Here is an 18,967-nt window from a genome sequence, read left to right on the forward strand (position 1 = left end):
TATCTCCTGCATTCCAAAGAATTTTAAATGTTACCACAGGTGGTTTCAGCAGGCTACAAATGTAGATAGTCTACTGTTATGTACATTGAGGAACTCAACCTAAGCTGAGTTTCTCAGTGTACATAATAGTAGACTAACCTAACTCAACCTTTCAACCTTAACTTTCTAAAAGGACTACATCAAAAAAAAAACAAACAAACCCAAATCCCCAAAACCCACAAACCCACAAAAAATATCCAACCAACCAAAAAACCAACCGCAAACCTGACAAAACAACAAGATATTTACATTGCAGATTGCAATGAGGTCTCCCCTCAGACTCTTCCTTCTCCAGGCTGAACAGACCAAGTGACTTCAGCCATTCCTCATACAACTTCCCCTCAAGGTTTTTCATGGTCTTCAATGCCCTTGTTTAGACACTCTTTCACAGCTTAGTATCTTTCTTGTTGCCTTGTAACATCCAAAACCACACAGAGGACTCGAGGTGAGGCCACCCCTGTGCAGAGCAGAGCAGGACAGTCCCCTCCCTCGCCCAGCTGGCCAAGCTGTCCCTGATGCACCCCAGGACAGAGTTGGCCCTCCCAGCTGACAGGGCACTGCTGGCTCATGTTCAACTTGCCACAGACCCCCAGGTCCCTTTCCACAACACTATTCTCTGTACAGCAAGTGCTTTTCTCTAAACACTCAGTGTGTCATGATCCCAGTCACAAACCTGCCCCAAAGGTTTGTCTCAGCACCACCTTGCAAATACAAAACACAAGCCAATTTAATAAAACATACTTTTAATGTGGTTTGTCCTGAAGATGTCAGGCTTAAACACTTCAAGTTCTTTCTCAGGGCAATAAACACAATGTTTATTATAATTTTAGCACCTTCTTCTTTGTGGCTGCCCATCCTCTGTACCATTCAACAATTCATACTCCATTGTTGTAACTGAATTGTAATGATTTGCTGCGGTGAAATTCTTCGGAGAAAAAGTTCTTCTTCAGTCTTTTTTGTTCACCTGAGACTACCATTCAGTGTGACTGAGCAGGAATGCTTTGAAGCCTGCTGGCTAATAGTAAGGGACCTTCTGTCTCTCATAAGGGACTTAAAGCATCCTCTCTAGTCTGACATTATTTCTTTATCTGCCTTTTCCGTGCCACTGCAGTGCACAAGGCCTGTATAATCAGGTCTTTGTTATTGAGGATGTTGTACTCTCCCAGCTGCACCAGGCGGTCGTAGGCCTTCTCAGAGTATTGCAGGGAATATGTGGAATATGGGGAACAGCAGCCATAGAGATCAACTTTGCCATCTTCCATCTCTGACTCTGAGCGCTTCTGGCCTAGGAGGAAGGAGTGAGAAATCACTGCTGAGAGAAACCCCCCTGGTCATAAACAAAGTCTTACCAGAGGAAGGAAGGAAAGGAGGTGTCTCTCTAGAGAGAGTTCCCAGTGCAAATTACTCATTTAGCTTTAATTTTTTTTTTAAGCAAATAATTCTTATTCAAATTGACAGCTCAGTTCCTGGCTCAAGCACATACCAATGGCTTTGCAGGATGAGGGGAGAGAAAAGGGTGATTATTCTTACATGGGTCTGCAATGTAGTTCTTAGCTGTACCTGAAGGCACCTACAGTATGTATCTGTGGATGTACACATTGGTAGATACATCAAAGTTACCTGAGAACTACCTGAGAACTAATTACCTGTAAGATAGCTAGCTTAGGGATTGAGACATCACAGCCCTGGCATCAAATCTCATATGGCTAAAAAAATTAACTTCAAGCAACAGAAACATCTGATGTACTGAAAAGAATCAACAGTGAAGCTCAAGAGTTGGACTATTAAATATATTCCTTTTAATAGGCTGTCCACGATGTAAACCTTCTTTTTAACGTATTTGAGTACTTGCCTGGTGCTTTGTATTTTTGGAAGGTATCATTAACTAGTGGGAAAAATAGCAGTACTGGTGCTCCTGGAGTCTCAGCACCATCAAAGAGGTAACACTCCTTCAGGTTTTTCCTGTCTTCTTCACTCAAGTCTACCCTGGGAAAAACGATTCCCTGCTCAGAGCAGTACTTGCAGGTCTGGTCCAAAGCCTGGATCAAGGAACAAAGCAGTACTAAGACTTAAAATAGGATTTCAAGGCTCAGGATTTCTCAGAGTACAGTAATGAAGTAGATATTTTCTAAGCTGCTTGTGTAAAAGCTCTTAACCCCTAATCAAAAACACTGTCACTGGACAGAAGTTTTTTGTTATTGGGTTGGTTTTTTTCCTCTGAGTCTTAGCACAACACAGTTTGTCATAAAAGAAAAACACATGAAACTACGTGCAGCCTATAGAAGATGTATCACACTTCATCATTAAGCTGAAAATGCTAAAGTTTAACACTTTTAGTAGTACTAATATAAAAGTGTTACAAAAGTGTTAAAAACTGATAGATACACACATATCGAAGAAGAAATAAAGACTGTTTCAATTAGTCTCACCTGTATCTGGGATCCTGCACTGTAATTTAAATGCAGGATGACGTCCACCTTTCTCTCTGGTTTTAAAAGTGGCATGACACTTGTATTGATGAAAAATCCAGTATCTACCAGAGATAGGAATTCATCTGAATGTGTCAGCTGGTTGGGAAATGTGTCTAAGACGGTATCTGAAAGAAAAGAAAAATTCTTGCTGTAAGTGCAATACTGCAAAACCTGTTGTTCTGTTTTTCCACCCTTACACCATATCCACAGAGCCTTAACTGGTTACAGTCCTTGGGGAAGGGAGGTTTGCCATATCCCTTCTCTTCTGCCCTCTCAGCTCCAGTCACATGCAGTTTTGGACCTGCACTAACAACATTCTTGAAGGTTTTACCATGCTTCCCCACCAAGTGTGTCTGTGAAGAGAGGAAGGACCTGGTGGCCCAGCCTCTGGAGGTGAGTGCCACCAGCAAACTACTGACACACAGCTCAACGCCACACCATGCTATGTCCTGCAGCATGATCGGTCACAGATTGATCTAACAGAGATTCTGCCCAAACCCGGCCTCCAACCCCAGAGAACGGGTTTAATATCAAATCCGGGGTTTTGTTTGGTTCGGTTTGTTTATTCTCCCCCCAGGCCCAGAGGTCTGGCCGCTACCTTTCCATCTGCGGAAGTGTGCGTTCTCCAGGTAGTCGCTGTGCATCTGGAGGCCCCTGAGGAAGCTGTGCTCCCGGGCGATGCAGGCGCGCTCGGTGAGGGCGGCGCGCACGGCGCTGCCCAAAGCCCCGGGCGGCGTCAGCAGCCGCGTCCGCAGCTCCGGCGGCTCCAGCGGCGGCTCCTCCTCTGCCCGGGGAAAAGCTGCTAAATCCCACCTGCCCGGGGCAGGGCCAGCCCCCCAGAGGTCAAGGTAAGGAATAAACCCTGACGCTTTCTCTTTTTAAAAGGATCAACAAGCGTAAGTGACCAAATAAAACAGAAAATAAAAAGCGACTCTTACTAGCAAATACCATTTCTTTTACATATTCTGGGCTTGGGAAAAAAACAAAAACAAACCAAGATACAGTGTCAAACAGCAATAAAAGTCTTCTCCAGGCATACACACATTTGTGGAACAGACTGAGTGCAAGCTTTGGAAAAGGACAACTGTTGTGCTTCTTTGTATTACTTCTCACTTGAAGCAGTCAAAATAATTTTGATTTCTTAATAATTTACAGATCAATCTTACTATTTCTGAACATTTTAATCAACTACCAACATTAGTGTTGACTCCTGATATATCACAGGACTGGAGATTCTTAAATTATTCATTCGTACTTTGCAGTATGAGACATATAACAATATGTCCATATTATCTCCATTTAACAATAGATACACAGTAAAAAAGAAGTATGGTTGTGTACCTATATTGTCAATTTGGTCCCGGGTCCATCTGTGCCAGAAATCTTCTGATGAATGGGACAAATTCCAGATATATAACAAGTTGAATGAAAATAAACTACTCCACACGCCTGTAAAAGAAAAGAGCTTTCTAACTCAAACACTCACATTTCATGAATCTCAAACTGTTGTGATGAAATAGAACTTGTGAAGTTTGTTTCTCGTTATTTTGTTTTAAAAGCATGGTGTGTCATTTTTATTTGGCTGCTGGTTTTTAAACCCTATTTTTGGCATCCAGTTTTTTCTTATGGTACCATAGGGATGGAGATCTTTGCGAATTAATGTGGAATTTGCATTTTTAGGAATAAAACAAAGCTTGTATAAAAAGAAAGGATGAAAGTTTGCTATCCAAGAGATTTGATGTGGAATTATATTTCTAAGGGCATAACTACAACATAATCTTGCAATCTCTGCTTTTGTAGGATTCCCTTTTTGAGAATAAGCCTGTTAACACACCAAGGGATCAGTTTTGACCATGCATTTTTGAGCTTGAAAAGCAATTTCTTTGGTTATCCAATAGGGCACAAGTTCTCACTGTTTTTTTATTCAAGGAGTGCAAATGTGTGACAATCCAGCACAGACTGAGGTTAAAATAGTACAGTGTCACCTTCCTGCTCAGTGGAGTGGCCAGTCAAAGGCAAGTTTGCTTGTGAAATCAGTCACAGGCTGACAGCTTGTCTCTTTGTCAGGAAAACACATATCCATGCTTGGCTTCAGTCAACAGCAAAAATGTTTTGAGGATGGCTGTGTTGTTTTCCCCCCAACCTTGCCCAGGCAGTGTGGAAACTGGAGCCAGTGACATGTGGCCTAGGACTCTCTGGAGCAGGAGGGACTGGTGTGCTCAAACGCATTGATGCACTGGAGAATCTGCATGAAGGCTCATGTAAAATGTTTATAGGGAGCGTACAAAATACTGACTACCTGTGAGATAGGCAATAGGCTCGAAGTTCACCCTTCTGGGGTGGCATGAGCTGAACCATGGATTCCTAGGGACCTCAATTTTATTGTTATACTGGAAGCCATACTGTATTTAAATTCAAAACTAGGTTTGAAAGTGTAAAAGACTATTTGACAGTCCCCTTGAATTTTCTACTTTACTGTAAACGGAATCCATTATAGTGAGTATTAATTCAGCAAAGATATATTTATCCTCTCTGGCAGTATTACCATGTTAGTCCTGCATCAGTTCTTTATTATTGTGTAGTTTCTATAGCTCACATTAAAAAACAAAACAAAACAAAACAAAAACAACCAAACAAAAAAGCCAACCAAACAACAACAACAAAACCCAACCAAAATAAAAAAACCCAAACCCCCCAAAACAAGCAATAAAATAATTTGTTGTTTTTAATAGCTTACCTTCCAAGAAGCAGATCCTGGACTCAGGGACCTTCTTCATCAATCGTCCCATGAAGAACTCACTGCCAAAATCCTCAGTACGAACAAAAACTCCGTATTTTTGCAATCCCACCTCATATGGGGTGAACTCCACCCATTCTGTAAAAAAGAATGAAGAGAACAATGTTTTATTACAGCCCTCAAAATAATTTTTGAGTCTAATATTTTTGACCAATACCAATGAGTTATAAGCATGCTACAAATGAAAACTCATGACCATGGGAAGGCTCTGGAATATTTTTGAGTCTGTTGCATAGTTAGTCAAACTTTTACCTGACCACAAGGGTATTATATGAATACACATCAGCTGAGATTCTGGTCTTCAAATAAGAGGGGGTTTTTAGGCTGACCAAAAAGACTGTTCCACAATTTACCACCTTAAATATAAAGACAAATGACTCTCAGAAGTCTCATTATTACCTTTGAAATCCAGAGTGCTGTAGTTGTTCTTGACATTGACTGCAGTGTAGATAGGAAGTGGGTTCTGACCACGATCAATGGCCCGTTGCTGATCAGAGAGTCTGTGGTTGTCTTTCTGTGATTCCAGAAATATGGTTACACTGAGACAAAAATTGGCATGGCAGTATTTTCTCTGCATCTAAGCTTGCAGGGCAGAAAAATTCCTGCCTCTAATGTATAAAGTGTGCTTGGCTTATCTTCTAAAATGTTCCATGTTTTTCAAAATTCCCATAAGTATTCTGTTACTGAAATACCTGCAGCCATCCAATGTGATGCCAGATTATTTGATGATGCATTAAGATGGAAATGGAAAGAAATAAAAAAAGAGGAGAAAGCAATACTTTTGATATTGCTTTTGATATACTTTTGATATGAAACATGTATTGTATTATGCTGCAACTTTGTGGAAGACCTCTGACCTTTTAAAATTCTGCAGGTCCTTTTGTTAACACCTCTCATGGGCATCCATAATTTTTGCAATTTTGTTATTTCTAAACAAGTAACTTGCAGAATATGAAAAACATTTCTTAAATCGTAATACTGTCTCAAAATGTTAGTCTTGGAGTTTTCTCAGAAAAACATATTCAAAATTTCACAAGCAAGAATCCTGATTTCCACTGTGGATGAGTATCTACAAGGCTGACATGAAATGTTTTGGAAATGGCTCTGCATTTGCTTGCACAGTTTCGTAACAAACTGATTTTCTTAGAGCCAATAGAAAAATATCTTCTCCAGAAATAAATTTTTAGAAAATGGTAAGCTACTGTAAATGCTGCTTTATACTGTACCCCATCATGCAAAAAAGATTCCAGGACAAGCCCCCAGAGATCTATAAAAGACGTTTTGCGGCCCTCTCTTTTCCGTTGGCACAGCTGCTTTTTGTAATACTTCAAATATTCCAAGGAAAAGGAATTTATTTTGCATTTTGTCATATGTTTTCGAGCCTCACTGATTTGCTTGTCGAGATCCTTTTGTGACCAGTCAGCATCTCTGTATAAGTTTGACATGGTCCTAGGAAGAGGAAATACATATTGAAGAGGCAAAAAAAGCATACCAGGGTTTAAGGTAGGCAATAGCTACATTTTATATTCCTGTTTTAAATTCCTGATTTGAAATTAGCGTTTCCTGTCTTCAGTTTCCTTTGGAACTGTTCCCTTTGAAGTCACAGTCATTACCCCTGTCAAAACAGCTGGAAAAAATTTCCATAAACCATTCTTAGAAAAACACTTGCTTTCATGTAGTTGCAAATTATGTGACTTTCCCCCATGAAAAGACTTTATTCTGTCAATTTTGGAAGAAGATCAAGAAGTAGGACTGCTGAGAAGTTATTACAGTTAAACTACTGTACACCAGCCCCAGCCTCCTTCATCCTTTGGTGTCATCAGGGAGACTCCAGCCAAGGGCTGCCCAGTCCCACTCACCATGTAGTACCAGACAATCCAGTCAGGTAGGTGGCACAGTCCAAGACATTGAGCTTCTTGAGCCCCCTCAAGCTGCCATAGAGTGCAGTCAAGGATCTCATCCCTCCTCCCGTGGTCATGATGGCCACTACCGGGGCCTGTGCAGCACAGGGACAGAAAGGGCCAGTGTCACACAGCAGCTGCACCCGACCGCAGCCCTCAGCAGAGACCTCCTGATACATACAGCCTGACACCACCACGTGTGCCCAGGCACAGACTCCTTTCTCAACGATTTCTAATGAGATAAAACCTATCATTTATTTCATAAAGGAGAACAGGAATAGAAGGAATGATCATTTTTGCTTAGATATCTGACACTTGTCTCCAGTGTGTTCAACATAAATGTTTGGTATGAAAAAAATTAAAAACACATTAATTCAAACCAAAAGAGACAGTAAGAGAGAAAAAAAAAAAAATCAGTTGAAAATGCAGGAATTAAAAAGAAATCTCACAGGTTGAAGAGAGGAGGGACTATCAAAAAGGATAACAATAATAGGGTAAAGAGTGTGGAAGAAGCCATTCTTATATAAGGAATATTTGATCTGGCTTCCAAGGAAGGTGTAAGAGGAAAAGGGTTAAATTCAGGATAGCAACTGCAAAGGACACAAACAGCAGGGGTATGGGGCAGTATTGGAGGTATACATAAGTTTTCAGATAAGGAAAGATCAGAAAAAAATTTAATTGTGAAGAAAAAGAGATTGTATTATGCCATTATGCTCTCACTGCTAAGCACTGGTGAGATGTTTTAAATGTTTTCCCTACAGACCTCATGGTCCAGCAGATCCTGTTCCACCTGCAGAACTTTCTTCAGAGCAGGAATAACATAATTCTTCCTTTTGCAGAGAAAGTCTTGCTCCTGTACACAGAGGTCAAATCCTAGACGCACATCAAGGCAGTCTGGGCTGAAGCAGAGATCAGGAAAAAAGAATATTCCCATTTTATTATTGGTAGACAAGCACAGAGTTCCCAACATAATAAAATTAACCTGATCCACAAAATACAACATTTATACAAGGTCCCTTTCCTACACTCCCATGCAAGTATATAATGCTGCATGAAACAGGGATAGAAAAAACGACTGATAAATTTCTAAGCAGAAATTTTATTTTTATTCTTATTTTTATCAAAATAAAATCAAAGGAAAGACATTCCTGCAACTAATTTATGAGATATCTGCTATCTGGATTCTCTCATATTTTAGTGAACTGAGAACTACAGGAAAAACTTCTCGTACTTTCTTGAATTCAGAATACTTTCTGGAAGTAGGAAATCTTTCCTGCTTCATAATCAACAATGACAGGTGATTGGCTGTGCTCTTGCCCAGTGTTAAAGAAAAGGTAAAAGACTGTGCTGAGCATAACACTGGGTAGCATAATTAACTTGTAATATTATTCTTCTATTTTATGCATAATTTTTCGGTATTGATGTCTCAGTATGGATTATCTACATGTATTACACCACACTACAAGCAGTTGCTTCCAGCTCATGTGAATCCCACATCACCTGGTCACACCACCTACAGTCCTGCTGCGAGTGCCTCCTCCCCAGTAAAGAGCCTAGGGTGAGTTAGCCTAGATGAGTTCAGCTAAGTAAAAGTTACCCTCCAAGAGTGGCCAAGTCTCTTACCAGTCTTCTGCCTTCACATATAAATTGAATCTTTTATCCTGGAAAGCAAGAATGTGAACAATGTGAATGCTGACAACCTGCTTCTTCCCTGCAGCCTGAGGTGAAATTTTATCTTGTGCCATCCTAGCAATGTGGGTACAAATCAGAAGCCCTGAATAATCAGGAGGTCAGATAATCCAGCAGCCTATGCAAAATGACTGCAGTGTTTTACTGAAAGGGAAATTGTTCAAAAATTTTTAATGTTTTCTAGTAACTGTAACATCTGAGTAACATCTGAGGATAACTGCTGTTTACAGAATAATGATAACATACACCTTACCCATCTCTGCTAACAGTACCTCTTAGGCAGCCATCTGGGACTATGATTATAACAGCAGCATTTATTCCACACTTTCTATGGCTTATACCCCCCAACAGTCATGATTCTTTCATTCTACGTGAATTTTTTTTAACCTTGAGGCTAAAAGTGCTTTGTAAAGCATGGTCAGCGTCAGCAGGAGTCTGACACTACCTCAGCCAGTTCAGGTGCCCTGCTGGTGTGTGGGGAGGAGCAGAGCTTCAACATGAAGTGCGAAGATCAGGATGGAGTATCCAGATACCCCACATCTATTCAAGCAGAACAAAGCACAACCCGGCCTAATTGCTGAAAGACCTACCACAGTTAGGCTGAGGTATTTTTTTTCGGCAGGCTTTCATTGTCAGAAAGTACCAAGGTAATCATCAGGGGGAGGTAGGCTTCCACATCCAGGTTTCTCAGCCTCTCCCACAAAAAAGCAGGCACTCACCTCTGCTAAGATCATGTTTTCTCCACTTGGAATGGAATGAAGTTCCACATTTGGAGAGCCTGTATCATACACACATGAGTGCTGAAAAAATACAAATAAACCCAGGTTTATATTGTAAGGAATGTCACTCTCTGCCCACAATGCAAATTAATGATACTATTTATGGTGTCTAATACTTTACATGCCATTATTATGTTTTTTAAAGCTTAATTGTAACATACTGAGGAGGGAGGTCGTTTCTTCCCTGGTAGTGTAACATCCAGCGTTGGCTGCTTGTATCTGGCATAGTGGAATTTGGCAGGAGAGGAAGAGCTGAACACCAGATTAGATCCCAGCACAATGTCCTGGGTGCCTTCGTAAGAGCCTTGCACTTTAAAGGAAAATGCTTTTTCTATGGAAATGACACAAAAGCAGACACAGATTAGTTTTCTCATCAAAACTGGTAACTGGTAAAAATTCTTACAGAGTCTATCACAAGGCTGTTCTCACATTTTGGATTTTTTGGGTTTTTTTAATTCTTACATAAGTGAATTGTGCTCATAATATTAGCACATCAGTTAAAAATAGCTGATGGAGAAATAATCTTACTTGATTTCTTCTCCTTTTTCTTTTTCTCAACCACCTGAACTTCTAAGCAGCAGATTTTGCGAGACTGTAAGAGATGTGAACAGTAAAATACATCATGGCAGGGAATTTTCCAATATGATGTTCTGTTTCCTAGTCTAAACGGGACACAACCAGGGCAAGGTAGGAGTACAGTGTGGATGAACAGGGTTTGCAGAAGGGAGAAGATGAGGACAAAATAAAAAACAGCACTTTCAGGATCCCAGAGATGTGAAGATTGTTTTAAACACAATTCATCAGCAAGCAAAAAAATAAAAAGAAAGAAAATGTCAGGGATGGGAAGTCCCTGTGCAAAAAAAAAAAAAGCACTGTTTTGAATGTGTGAAATGATACGTGCATGAGACAGGACAAACCCTCTCACTTCAGCAATATGGAAATGTGGGAGGAGTGATGTCTAAGGAAGAATTCACTGATGCACTGATGTCTCAGACCTAAACCACTACCATATGTTTCCTTTGCAATAGCAAAGGGGTGTTGGGATGGGGGATTTCCATGCTGTTCCAGCCACAGCGTCTCCAGAGGTGCCATCTACAAGGATGTGTCATGATGAAGTGGGAAATGGCAACGTTTCAATGTCAGTCAAGGGGTATGTTGTCCTGATGACTGTGAGTCAAGTGAAACACGTGTGGCAACAGGATAAGACAGGTGATGAAATACAACACTCACCACTACCACTCCATTAGTAATGATGGTTTCAGGAGGGCCTGAACTAGGAAACAGAAAGAAAAATGCATTTACAATAACTCATTAAAATTACACTATAGTTCATGGGCCCCACCCTTCTCCTGATTTTCCTCTTGCATATTTTTACATGCATATTGGGTTTGAAAGAAAAGTCCCAGGAGACTTGTTGTACAAGTTTCCTCACTCTACTATGTCAAGGCACAATTGTCATCCTACTGGCTCATCCAGTCCTGGAGCTCAGCAAAAAAATGCCAAAGGTCCTCTGAGGCCAAATCATGTAGCGATTTTATGCTGAGTCCCAAACTGAGGCCAAGGATGGTTTCATGGAATCCAATTTTTTAAAAAATCGCACTTCGTTGGAGATGGAACAATAAAGATTGTGGATCAGAAATCCAGTGCATTATTCCATCTTGTGTTTTGAAGGGAGGTGGAGCCTCTTGCCGTTCTCAAAGACAAGTGCATAACAAACCAGCAACATTCTGGCCTTAAATAATGTTCACTATATTAGAGAAAGAAAAGGTTTTAGGGTGTTCTTGTTTGTGGGAGTTTGTGGTAAGTTCATGGGAGGTCGTCCTGGCATTCACCCATTTGTTGACAAAGCTCATGGTACAGATTCCTTGGGAATGATGCACTCTGAACAATCAGACTAGACTATTTCATGTCTCTGAATTGCTGTTTCTTTTTGTTCCAGATAATGTTGCATTTCATGTTTACTCACATATTATCCAAGGCAAATCCCACCTCCAACTCCTCTTGTCTCTGTACAATGAAGAAAGGAAAATGATTTAGGTACTAGTTTACTGGCCGTTCTCATAGTGCAAATTCTCATTCTCACAGTCTGGGTATGCATGCACTGTTTGTGACCAGCAGAGCATTTACAACAGAGGCACACACCATCTCACATATGTTTGTTTTGAGCCTCAGGATTATCTACTGATAGGAAGTTTGTGGATGGCTGTCATAAGAGTTTTTAACACAGAAATTGTTCGGCTTGCCTGCCTCTGCTGAGGCCCAAGGGACAGACATAGGAGGATACGTTGTCTCATTCTGAGTCTGCCAGCTCAGACCTGCTGAAATGGAGAGTGAAAGCCTTCTGGTGTCAGGAAGAGAAATGGTGACATGCAAAGCAGTTATGGAAGAGGAAAACCTCTTTGTCTGCCAACAAGTTGAGGGCTTTGGGACAGAGGTAAATCTGACATTTAGGCCTGGTCTGTGAAGTGGTGAATAATCCTCAGGGGGAAGAAAGCACAGGCAAGAGGAAAACAAAAGTGGAGACAGAAGGGATGATGGATGGCAAAGTAAGATCATGGTGTAGGCTACTTAGTCGCTCAAATTACCCACTGAATTAAAGACACCAAAAGTTGATAATACAGGACAAAGGCTTGAAGAGTATGAGCTCTAACTAGTGTAGCTGTGCAGACACAAAAAGAAATGGCTTGGACATGGCCAAGCCACTGTAAGCGCTCAAAGTGATCAGCTGGGTTACAGCTAGCCAAAGTTTTAATTTCACCAGAGCTTAGTAGAAGTCCACACACTGCTCCTTTGGTATTTTGCAAGGAACGAAATTGTCAAATAAGGCATTTAAAGACAAGGAAGTGCAGGGGGGAGCTTGGGTGTGTGTAGATAATGTAATTCCTCCACTGAGCTGCACACAACAGAAGCACAAGAAACCAGAAGGGAACTGGAACAGGAGAATCCTAGACAGGACATACTGGGAGATGGGATGTACAACTTTAAGTCTCCCTGGACATTCAAGACAGGATTATTTCTTACTGCCAAGCTGGGTGGCATGACTTAGACTTTATTTAAACACCCATGCCACCTTCCATAATTAGCAACTAGTTTGGTTTGACATTTAGTTCTGATCACGGAGTTTTTACTTCCTAATTAATAGGTTTGTCATAATAGGCTATGACGAAAACATCAGGTACTGGCATGGACACCCTCCCTGACACTTGATGGGGGGCAGGCTCAGCAAAGTGACAATTTTGCCAATACACCTGAAATTTGTGAACTTCTGTGGCCAACACCAAATCCTTCAGTGTGTCTACAGATCCAGGCATGAAGAGGTTTTCCCACATCAGAGTGAAAACCAACTTATTTTTATGTGGCTAGGCAGCTGACTCACAAGAAGGAAAAAAGGCAAAATTTTACAAATAACATTTTAGACAGAAAAGCTAACAAACACATTCTTGCCATGCTATTCTATTTCTTATTTCAGACCTCACCTGAGAATCACACTTGAAGTGCATGAAGACTTCCTCTCCCAGGGAAAGTTTGGCTATGTCAAAGTACACTGTGAAGAGGTGGTCATCCTGAGTAACCACATCCTTATCATAGAGTGCCAGTTCCAGCACATTCTGGGAAAGAAAGGAAAGGACTTTAGAAATGTGTCAGGTTTTATTGGAAGGAGATCCTGGGCATAACTGTTCTAGTCAGCTGTTCTGAGAAGTGGGAGGACATAAAGAAAAAGAACATGAAGGGAAGGAAGTGAAGAAGAAATCACCATGTCAGCACCTATGAGGTGGAATGAGAAGAAATCACAGACATTTCAAGTGCCATATTCTACCTACGGCTGAGAGAGACAATCACCTTCCACGGCATGCAAAACCATCATGAGGGTACGAATTATTCTCACATCTTTCTACATCTTTCTGCCTCTTTCCTTGCCTCTTGGGAAAATTGCTCATGTCCATTTGCAAAAGGATAAAACCTCTCAGTAGCTCCCTTGGTCAGTTACCAGATAAGTGCTAGTTCAGTACCTTAACTTGACTCTGGATCCTGAAGTAGAAGGTTTCATTCCAGACTGGATCTTTGCAATTCTTGATGGCTTTAGTCTGAAATTTTTCATTTGAAGCAGTTGGCAGCCACAGGCTCACATAGCAATCAGTCTGGCTCACTGTATTAAAAATACAAACACAATCTGAAATGAGCATTTGCTCTAGAAGAAAGAATAAATTGAACAATATTGTTTTGTTTTCAAAGAGTTATAATATGATACAAAATGGCTTATTTGTTCAACATAAACAATACAATTTATGTAGGAGGAATGGAGAAAAAGGAAGGGTGACATGACTCTTCTTTGAATAAATGTGATTAGAAATACAATAAGTACATTCTACATGAAGAGTTTTCACCTCTTTCTATGTCATCAAACAATCAGTTTAGCCAAGGATAAAAAAAAATCCAGGACAAATGCAGCAAGCATTAAGGAAACAAAGTGGTATCTTCTATTTTAGCCAAACAGAATATGAAGAAAAAGCTTTCCGATTTCTGCGTAAGTAAAGATACAATCTTCTTTTATATTTTGGTTCCAGGCCAGCAGAAGCCAGAGGAGCTAATGTATGTAAATGAAAATGTAACAACACCTGATGGGCTTTTATCTGAGAATTCTGGCACACAGAGAATTAGGGTATGGTAGTTTAGATTACTTAGCATTGAGAAAACCTTGAATACAAGCTAAATTTGAGACAAGGCTTCTCATCTTTCAGTATTTACTCAATTAGTGCAACTATTTTGCATTCTTGGTTACATAAATATACACCAGTGGAAAACATGGGATATCTTTCCACACTTTTTACTTTCAACAGATTGCAGAGCTTTTACTGCTCCGTTTGGGGACACAGAGAAATGTGTGTGATAGACACAGATGTGACCTATGTAGTCACCTCTGTGCAGAACAAGGGCTGATGCAGAGAAGAGAACACACACCATGTTCACTGCTGGAACTAGCACATCAACAACAAAACTTTCTCCATTCATGGAAAAAATCTAGAAAGCACCTATTTTTGGAGTAGGACTAGCTACTAGTCCATGGAGGGGAGAGGGGCTACAGATACTTACAGACATCTGCCTGGTGGATATTTCTTGCTCTTATGACTCTTACAGTCAGTAAGTAACACAGAGAGGATTCTATCTACAGGGAAAAACAAACATACAAAAGACAGGAATGAATGCTGAAGTTAGACAGCATATTTAGAAGACAGAAGTGATCAAGAGAGATAAACACCCAACTCAGGAACAATTTCACTGAATTTTCCATTTGATTATAAAATGGCCAATACATTTATTTTTCTGCTAACATCTCTAAATAATGTACTAGACTGAAACACTTCTTTTCTTCTGTAGCATGATATAAGAATTTATCTTATCATAGCATTTATTTGTTTCTTATCTAAAATCTGACTGCACAAAGTGCAAAAATTTGTTCCCAGCTTGGGAGAAGGTTTATTTTTTAAATTTTCAAGGCAGAAAATGAAGACCTGCTTTAGACCTTTCTCAAGTGATAAAATTATTATTGTGGTGATTACCTTTTATCCAGTCATTAAATATATTTGGTCTCCTGGGCTATGAGATGATTTTCCCATATTTCTGCTTTTTTAAAAGTACAGTACTCTGCAGAGTTAAATGCTCACCTCTGATCCCCAAACCAATTTTAAGATCTGAGAAAGAAATCACTTTGCTTTGTACTTCAACCATGCTACTTACTATGCATGAGTTTTTCGTTTACAGGGATACAGCTGCCCTCTTGAGCTAAGGACACCTCTGACTTTTCCTGGTGAGAAATTTTTCTCTAGTTTGGAAGTATGCAAACTCTTCACATCTCAAGGTTCTTTGCACTGTTTTTCTACGAAGTGTAAACAGTGTTTTACACCTGATGAGAAACTCTTATTTTTTCTTGTTACTCTTTCATATTAGCCCATGTTTCTGACCTCATGTATGACTTCTTAGCCTCTCATATTGCTGTTCTGATCTCATATTGGAGATACGAGTTCATATCTCCTCTCCCTTTACCATAAAATAAACAAATAAATAACTTCCACATAACTTACTATTTCTACCATCATAGAGAAGGGGAAAAGACACAACATGCTGGAATATAAATCCGCAGGAAGATTTTGCTCCAAAAGACCTAAAAGGCACTTAGCAAACTACAGGGCCAAAGACAGGTAAAGACTTCACCCATACTGCAAAATTACTATAAAAAACCATTGCCAGCCCTGAAGCATGACACTGACCTCATTAGAGCCACAGAGAAAGAAGTGTGACACTGTTACTGCAGGAAAGGAGAGCAATAATTTTAGCTGGACTGTCTGAGCAGAACAATTTGGTATGTACTCTGTTAATAGTGTCCATTCATAAGAAGTGAAGTGCATCAGTGTTCATAGGCTTAATGGAATATATGCCCATGTGAAGTCTCTCCAAATATTTAACCTGAGTGCATCAATGCAGGCAGCCAGGGCTAAGGAATACATGTTGTTAAGACTGGGGGCAGTCAACAAGTAGGCTAATGAAGAAATAGGTAAAATCAGCCTCCAAGTAACCAAAGTATCCTGCTGTGGGAAAAGACACCAAGCAGGTCAATGGATGTATTGTTCAAGGGTGTTAAACCACTGCTAAGGGTTCCAAAGGTAGCTGTGTATCTGACTAGCAAGGGCACTTGAATTAATGTCTAAAACCTACCTCCTAAAGACACAGAAATGAGGCAGGTACAGAAAGTGCTCAGTAATTACAGAACAAATAACTGATGCTGCCAGTGTCTGGCTTTGGAGAAGGCAATTCCTGGAAGGGCTCAACTCAGTTTTCATGGATCAAATCCCCTGGAGCCACCTTCATGGTAATCCCAATGTGCCAAGAAGGCAGTGCAGATTGAACAAAACACTCAGGCATGTGGATGTGCCCTGTCATGACCAAGGAGCCTTGGCTTAGACATCATAGAGCTATAAATAACAAATGACCAAAACCCTGTCAGTTTTGTGAGTTTTGCCAAAAAAATTTGAGATGTTTGGTGTGTTCTGAAACAGCTGCAACCCCTGAAGTGTAGAGAGTTTTATTGCAGGGTGTATTTTCTCATCTTTGGGTTTTCCTTTCAGCTAATCTGGAAAAGGTTGGCTGCTCCTTATACTGTGAGCACAACACTTGCTGCTCAGCAACTGTACTCATCACAAAACAGAAGAGAGAGTTCTTAATTATTACTAAATGGCCTCAAGCTAGAGAGAGGAAGGGTAAGAATATTTCTAGCACATATAGTCCTCTCATTTCTTAGAGGAGAGATTTCATGTCTGAAGGCTCTTGGAAATCTATTAGTATTTACTAGAGGCCAGAAGAGGGGTTAATTCAGGAAATCAGGTGTTGAAAACCACTTTAAGATCTGCCATACTATTGTGAGAATAAATGGCATAATTTCCCAGCTCTTGCTATCTACAGTGGCAGGAAATTTGTCCTTGTGCTTTAGCAAGATGTGTAGAGAAAGCCTACTGAAACCCATCCTTTTAAAGATACTAGTCTTGTTTAAACAGAGATTGTTCCCCAAGTGCCAAGGACAGGAAGCCACACTAGGAATTTAACATGAAGCAAGACTATCTAAGTGGAATGATCAAAGTGATAAGCAAGGCAGTGTCTCATGGAGGGAACTGAATGGGTTACAGTAGCTAATTAAATTGTTTGGCAGATGCTGAACCCTATCTGTTTTCACCCAGCCTCCACCCATCAGGAAAGTCCCGTTCACAGTTTCTGTCTGAAATTCTCCTTTGTGGTACCTTTGTAAGAGAAGTCCACTGTTTTCCATCAGAATTCAGCTGCATAGTTCCGTCTCCTTGTTGAGAGGTTTGAGCAATCAGCTCCTGGAACAAGAAGGGCCAGTGTTATCCCTGGAAAAACCATCATTTCTCTTAAAGACAATCCGCTTTGGGAATTGGGAACTTCAGAGCCACAGGGACAGGGAGCCCATGGCCAGTGCTGGCTGTAGAGCCCTGTCAGGAACTGGGGTTTCCTCGGTGCCCGGTGCCACTGCCTGGGCTGGGCTTGCCCCACTAAGCCTGAGCAGAGGCGTAGCAGCCAGGTAAGGTCCGCCCTTCATGACACATGGGGAAGGGAAGCAGCTCCTGGCCCTGGCCTTTAAAGGAACAGCAAACCTGTCTCCCATAAACACACCCAGTCATTAATCTTTCACCTTGAAATACACCTCTGTGTTATTTAATACATATTCTAAAGTTGCATACATGATATATCTCAAATTAATAAAACCCTTAAATATTCAAAATGCTCCCCTTGTAAATAAGCTTTTACAAGTAGTTTTCATTTTCTTCCTGTAGTTTACTATAACTTTTAAAGTTTCAATACTGAGGTCTTGAAGCCTTGACTTTCTTCATCCTGCATAGAATCATTATAGTCAATGGTAGGTCAAGAAAGTAGTATCATCTTTACACTATGTGCAGCACAACCATTTGAGATCCCAGATGCCTTGCTTTGCTCTACACCCTTCTTACCTGAGACAAAATGCTATCTTGGTCCATTGTGGTTGTATTCACACACACGTCCAGTTATCTGTGGCAATACAATCTCACATCTCCCAGCTTCCACAGACACCAATAGTTCAAATGTCCCAGATGCAGGTGAGCAACTATTTTATAAACTGACTCAGAGCCCCACCTCTGACTGGTTTATTAAAACCAGTTACTCCCCTCCCATTTTCTTATGGTAGGAAGCTGAATCCTGTGGTCAAATAGGTAGGAAAAAATACCTTTGCCTATATAGCAGAGGGAGGTATTGTGTTTGAGTCACTTAGTTCTATACCAAGTGACTAGTTCTATACTGGCCAATGGCAGGTTCAAAACTAAACATAAGAGAAGGATGCCCTCTTACCAGAGCACATAAGGTACAGCACGAGTACATAAATTGAATTTAGGTTATCTGTGATAGTAGGCAGTTACAGTAAAAACAGCTAATGAGGGAAAAAAAAAAAAAAAACAACAACAAAACAAAACAAAAAACCAAAACACTATTGTTCTCAGACTAACCTGGTTATTGCAAAAAACCCGTTTAAGGCTTTCTGAACCACATGCCCCTACAGTCCCAGGTCTAGGCATGCAGAGCAGCACACTCATGGTGGTTTGTATCTACTCATCCAAGGTCCAGCAGGGCTGAGTCTCTCCTCAAGTCATTGTTTTCCTTCCCTCTCCTTTCCTATGGTTTGTTATTATTATTTTTGTGATTAGATGTAGAGTCCTGAAGCAATGACTTTCCTTAGCTTAACTCCACACC

At 40.5% G+C, this 18,967-nt stretch overlaps 1 protein-coding gene across 1 annotated transcript; it reads right to left on the bottom strand.

The window, feature by feature from the left end:
* Nucleotides 1–785: 785 nt before the first annotated feature.
* Nucleotides 786–17,553, bottom strand: LOC136362577 (cytosolic phospholipase A2 epsilon-like). Its single transcript, XM_066321245.1, has 20 exons — nt 17,464–17,553; nt 14,768–14,840; nt 13,687–13,823; nt 13,153–13,284; nt 11,643–11,683; nt 10,907–10,949; nt 10,205–10,268; nt 9,838–10,007; nt 9,617–9,697; nt 8,832–8,869; nt 7,972–8,107; nt 7,167–7,303; nt 6,534–6,756; nt 5,707–5,821; nt 5,248–5,385; nt 3,852–3,959; nt 3,109–3,294; nt 2,469–2,635; nt 1,892–2,078; nt 786–1,324 (listed from the first exon to the last, which is right to left on the bottom strand). The coding sequence occupies exons 1-20, from the start codon at nt 17,506–17,508 to the stop codon at nt 1,116–1,118; spliced, it is 2,430 nt and encodes an 809-aa protein (XP_066177342.1). The 5' UTR covers nt 17,509–17,553; the 3' UTR covers nt 786–1,115.
* Nucleotides 17,554–18,967: the final 1,414 nt, after the last annotated feature.

Source organism: Sylvia atricapilla, chromosome 6 (genome assembly GCF_009819655.1).
Source record: "Sylvia atricapilla isolate bSylAtr1 chromosome 6, bSylAtr1.pri, whole genome shotgun sequence".
NCBI lineage: Eukaryota > Metazoa > Chordata > Aves > Passeriformes > Sylviidae > Sylvia > Sylvia atricapilla.

Excerpts from the sequence above, each read along its gene's own strand:
- LOC136362577 (XM_066321245.1), bottom strand. The coding sequence starts at position 17,508 with ATGCAGCTGAATTCTGATGGAAAACAGTGGACTTCTCTTACAAAG. Across the intron at positions 3,960-5,247 it reads CAGGATCTGCTTCTTGGAAG|GCGTGTGGAGTAGTTTATTT; the intron begins GTAAGCTATTAA and ends TTTCTTTTACAG. Across the intron at positions 3,295-3,851 it reads GGACCAAATTGACAATATAG|AGGAGGAGCCGCCGCTGGAG; the intron begins GTACACAACCAT and ends TTCCCCGGGCAG.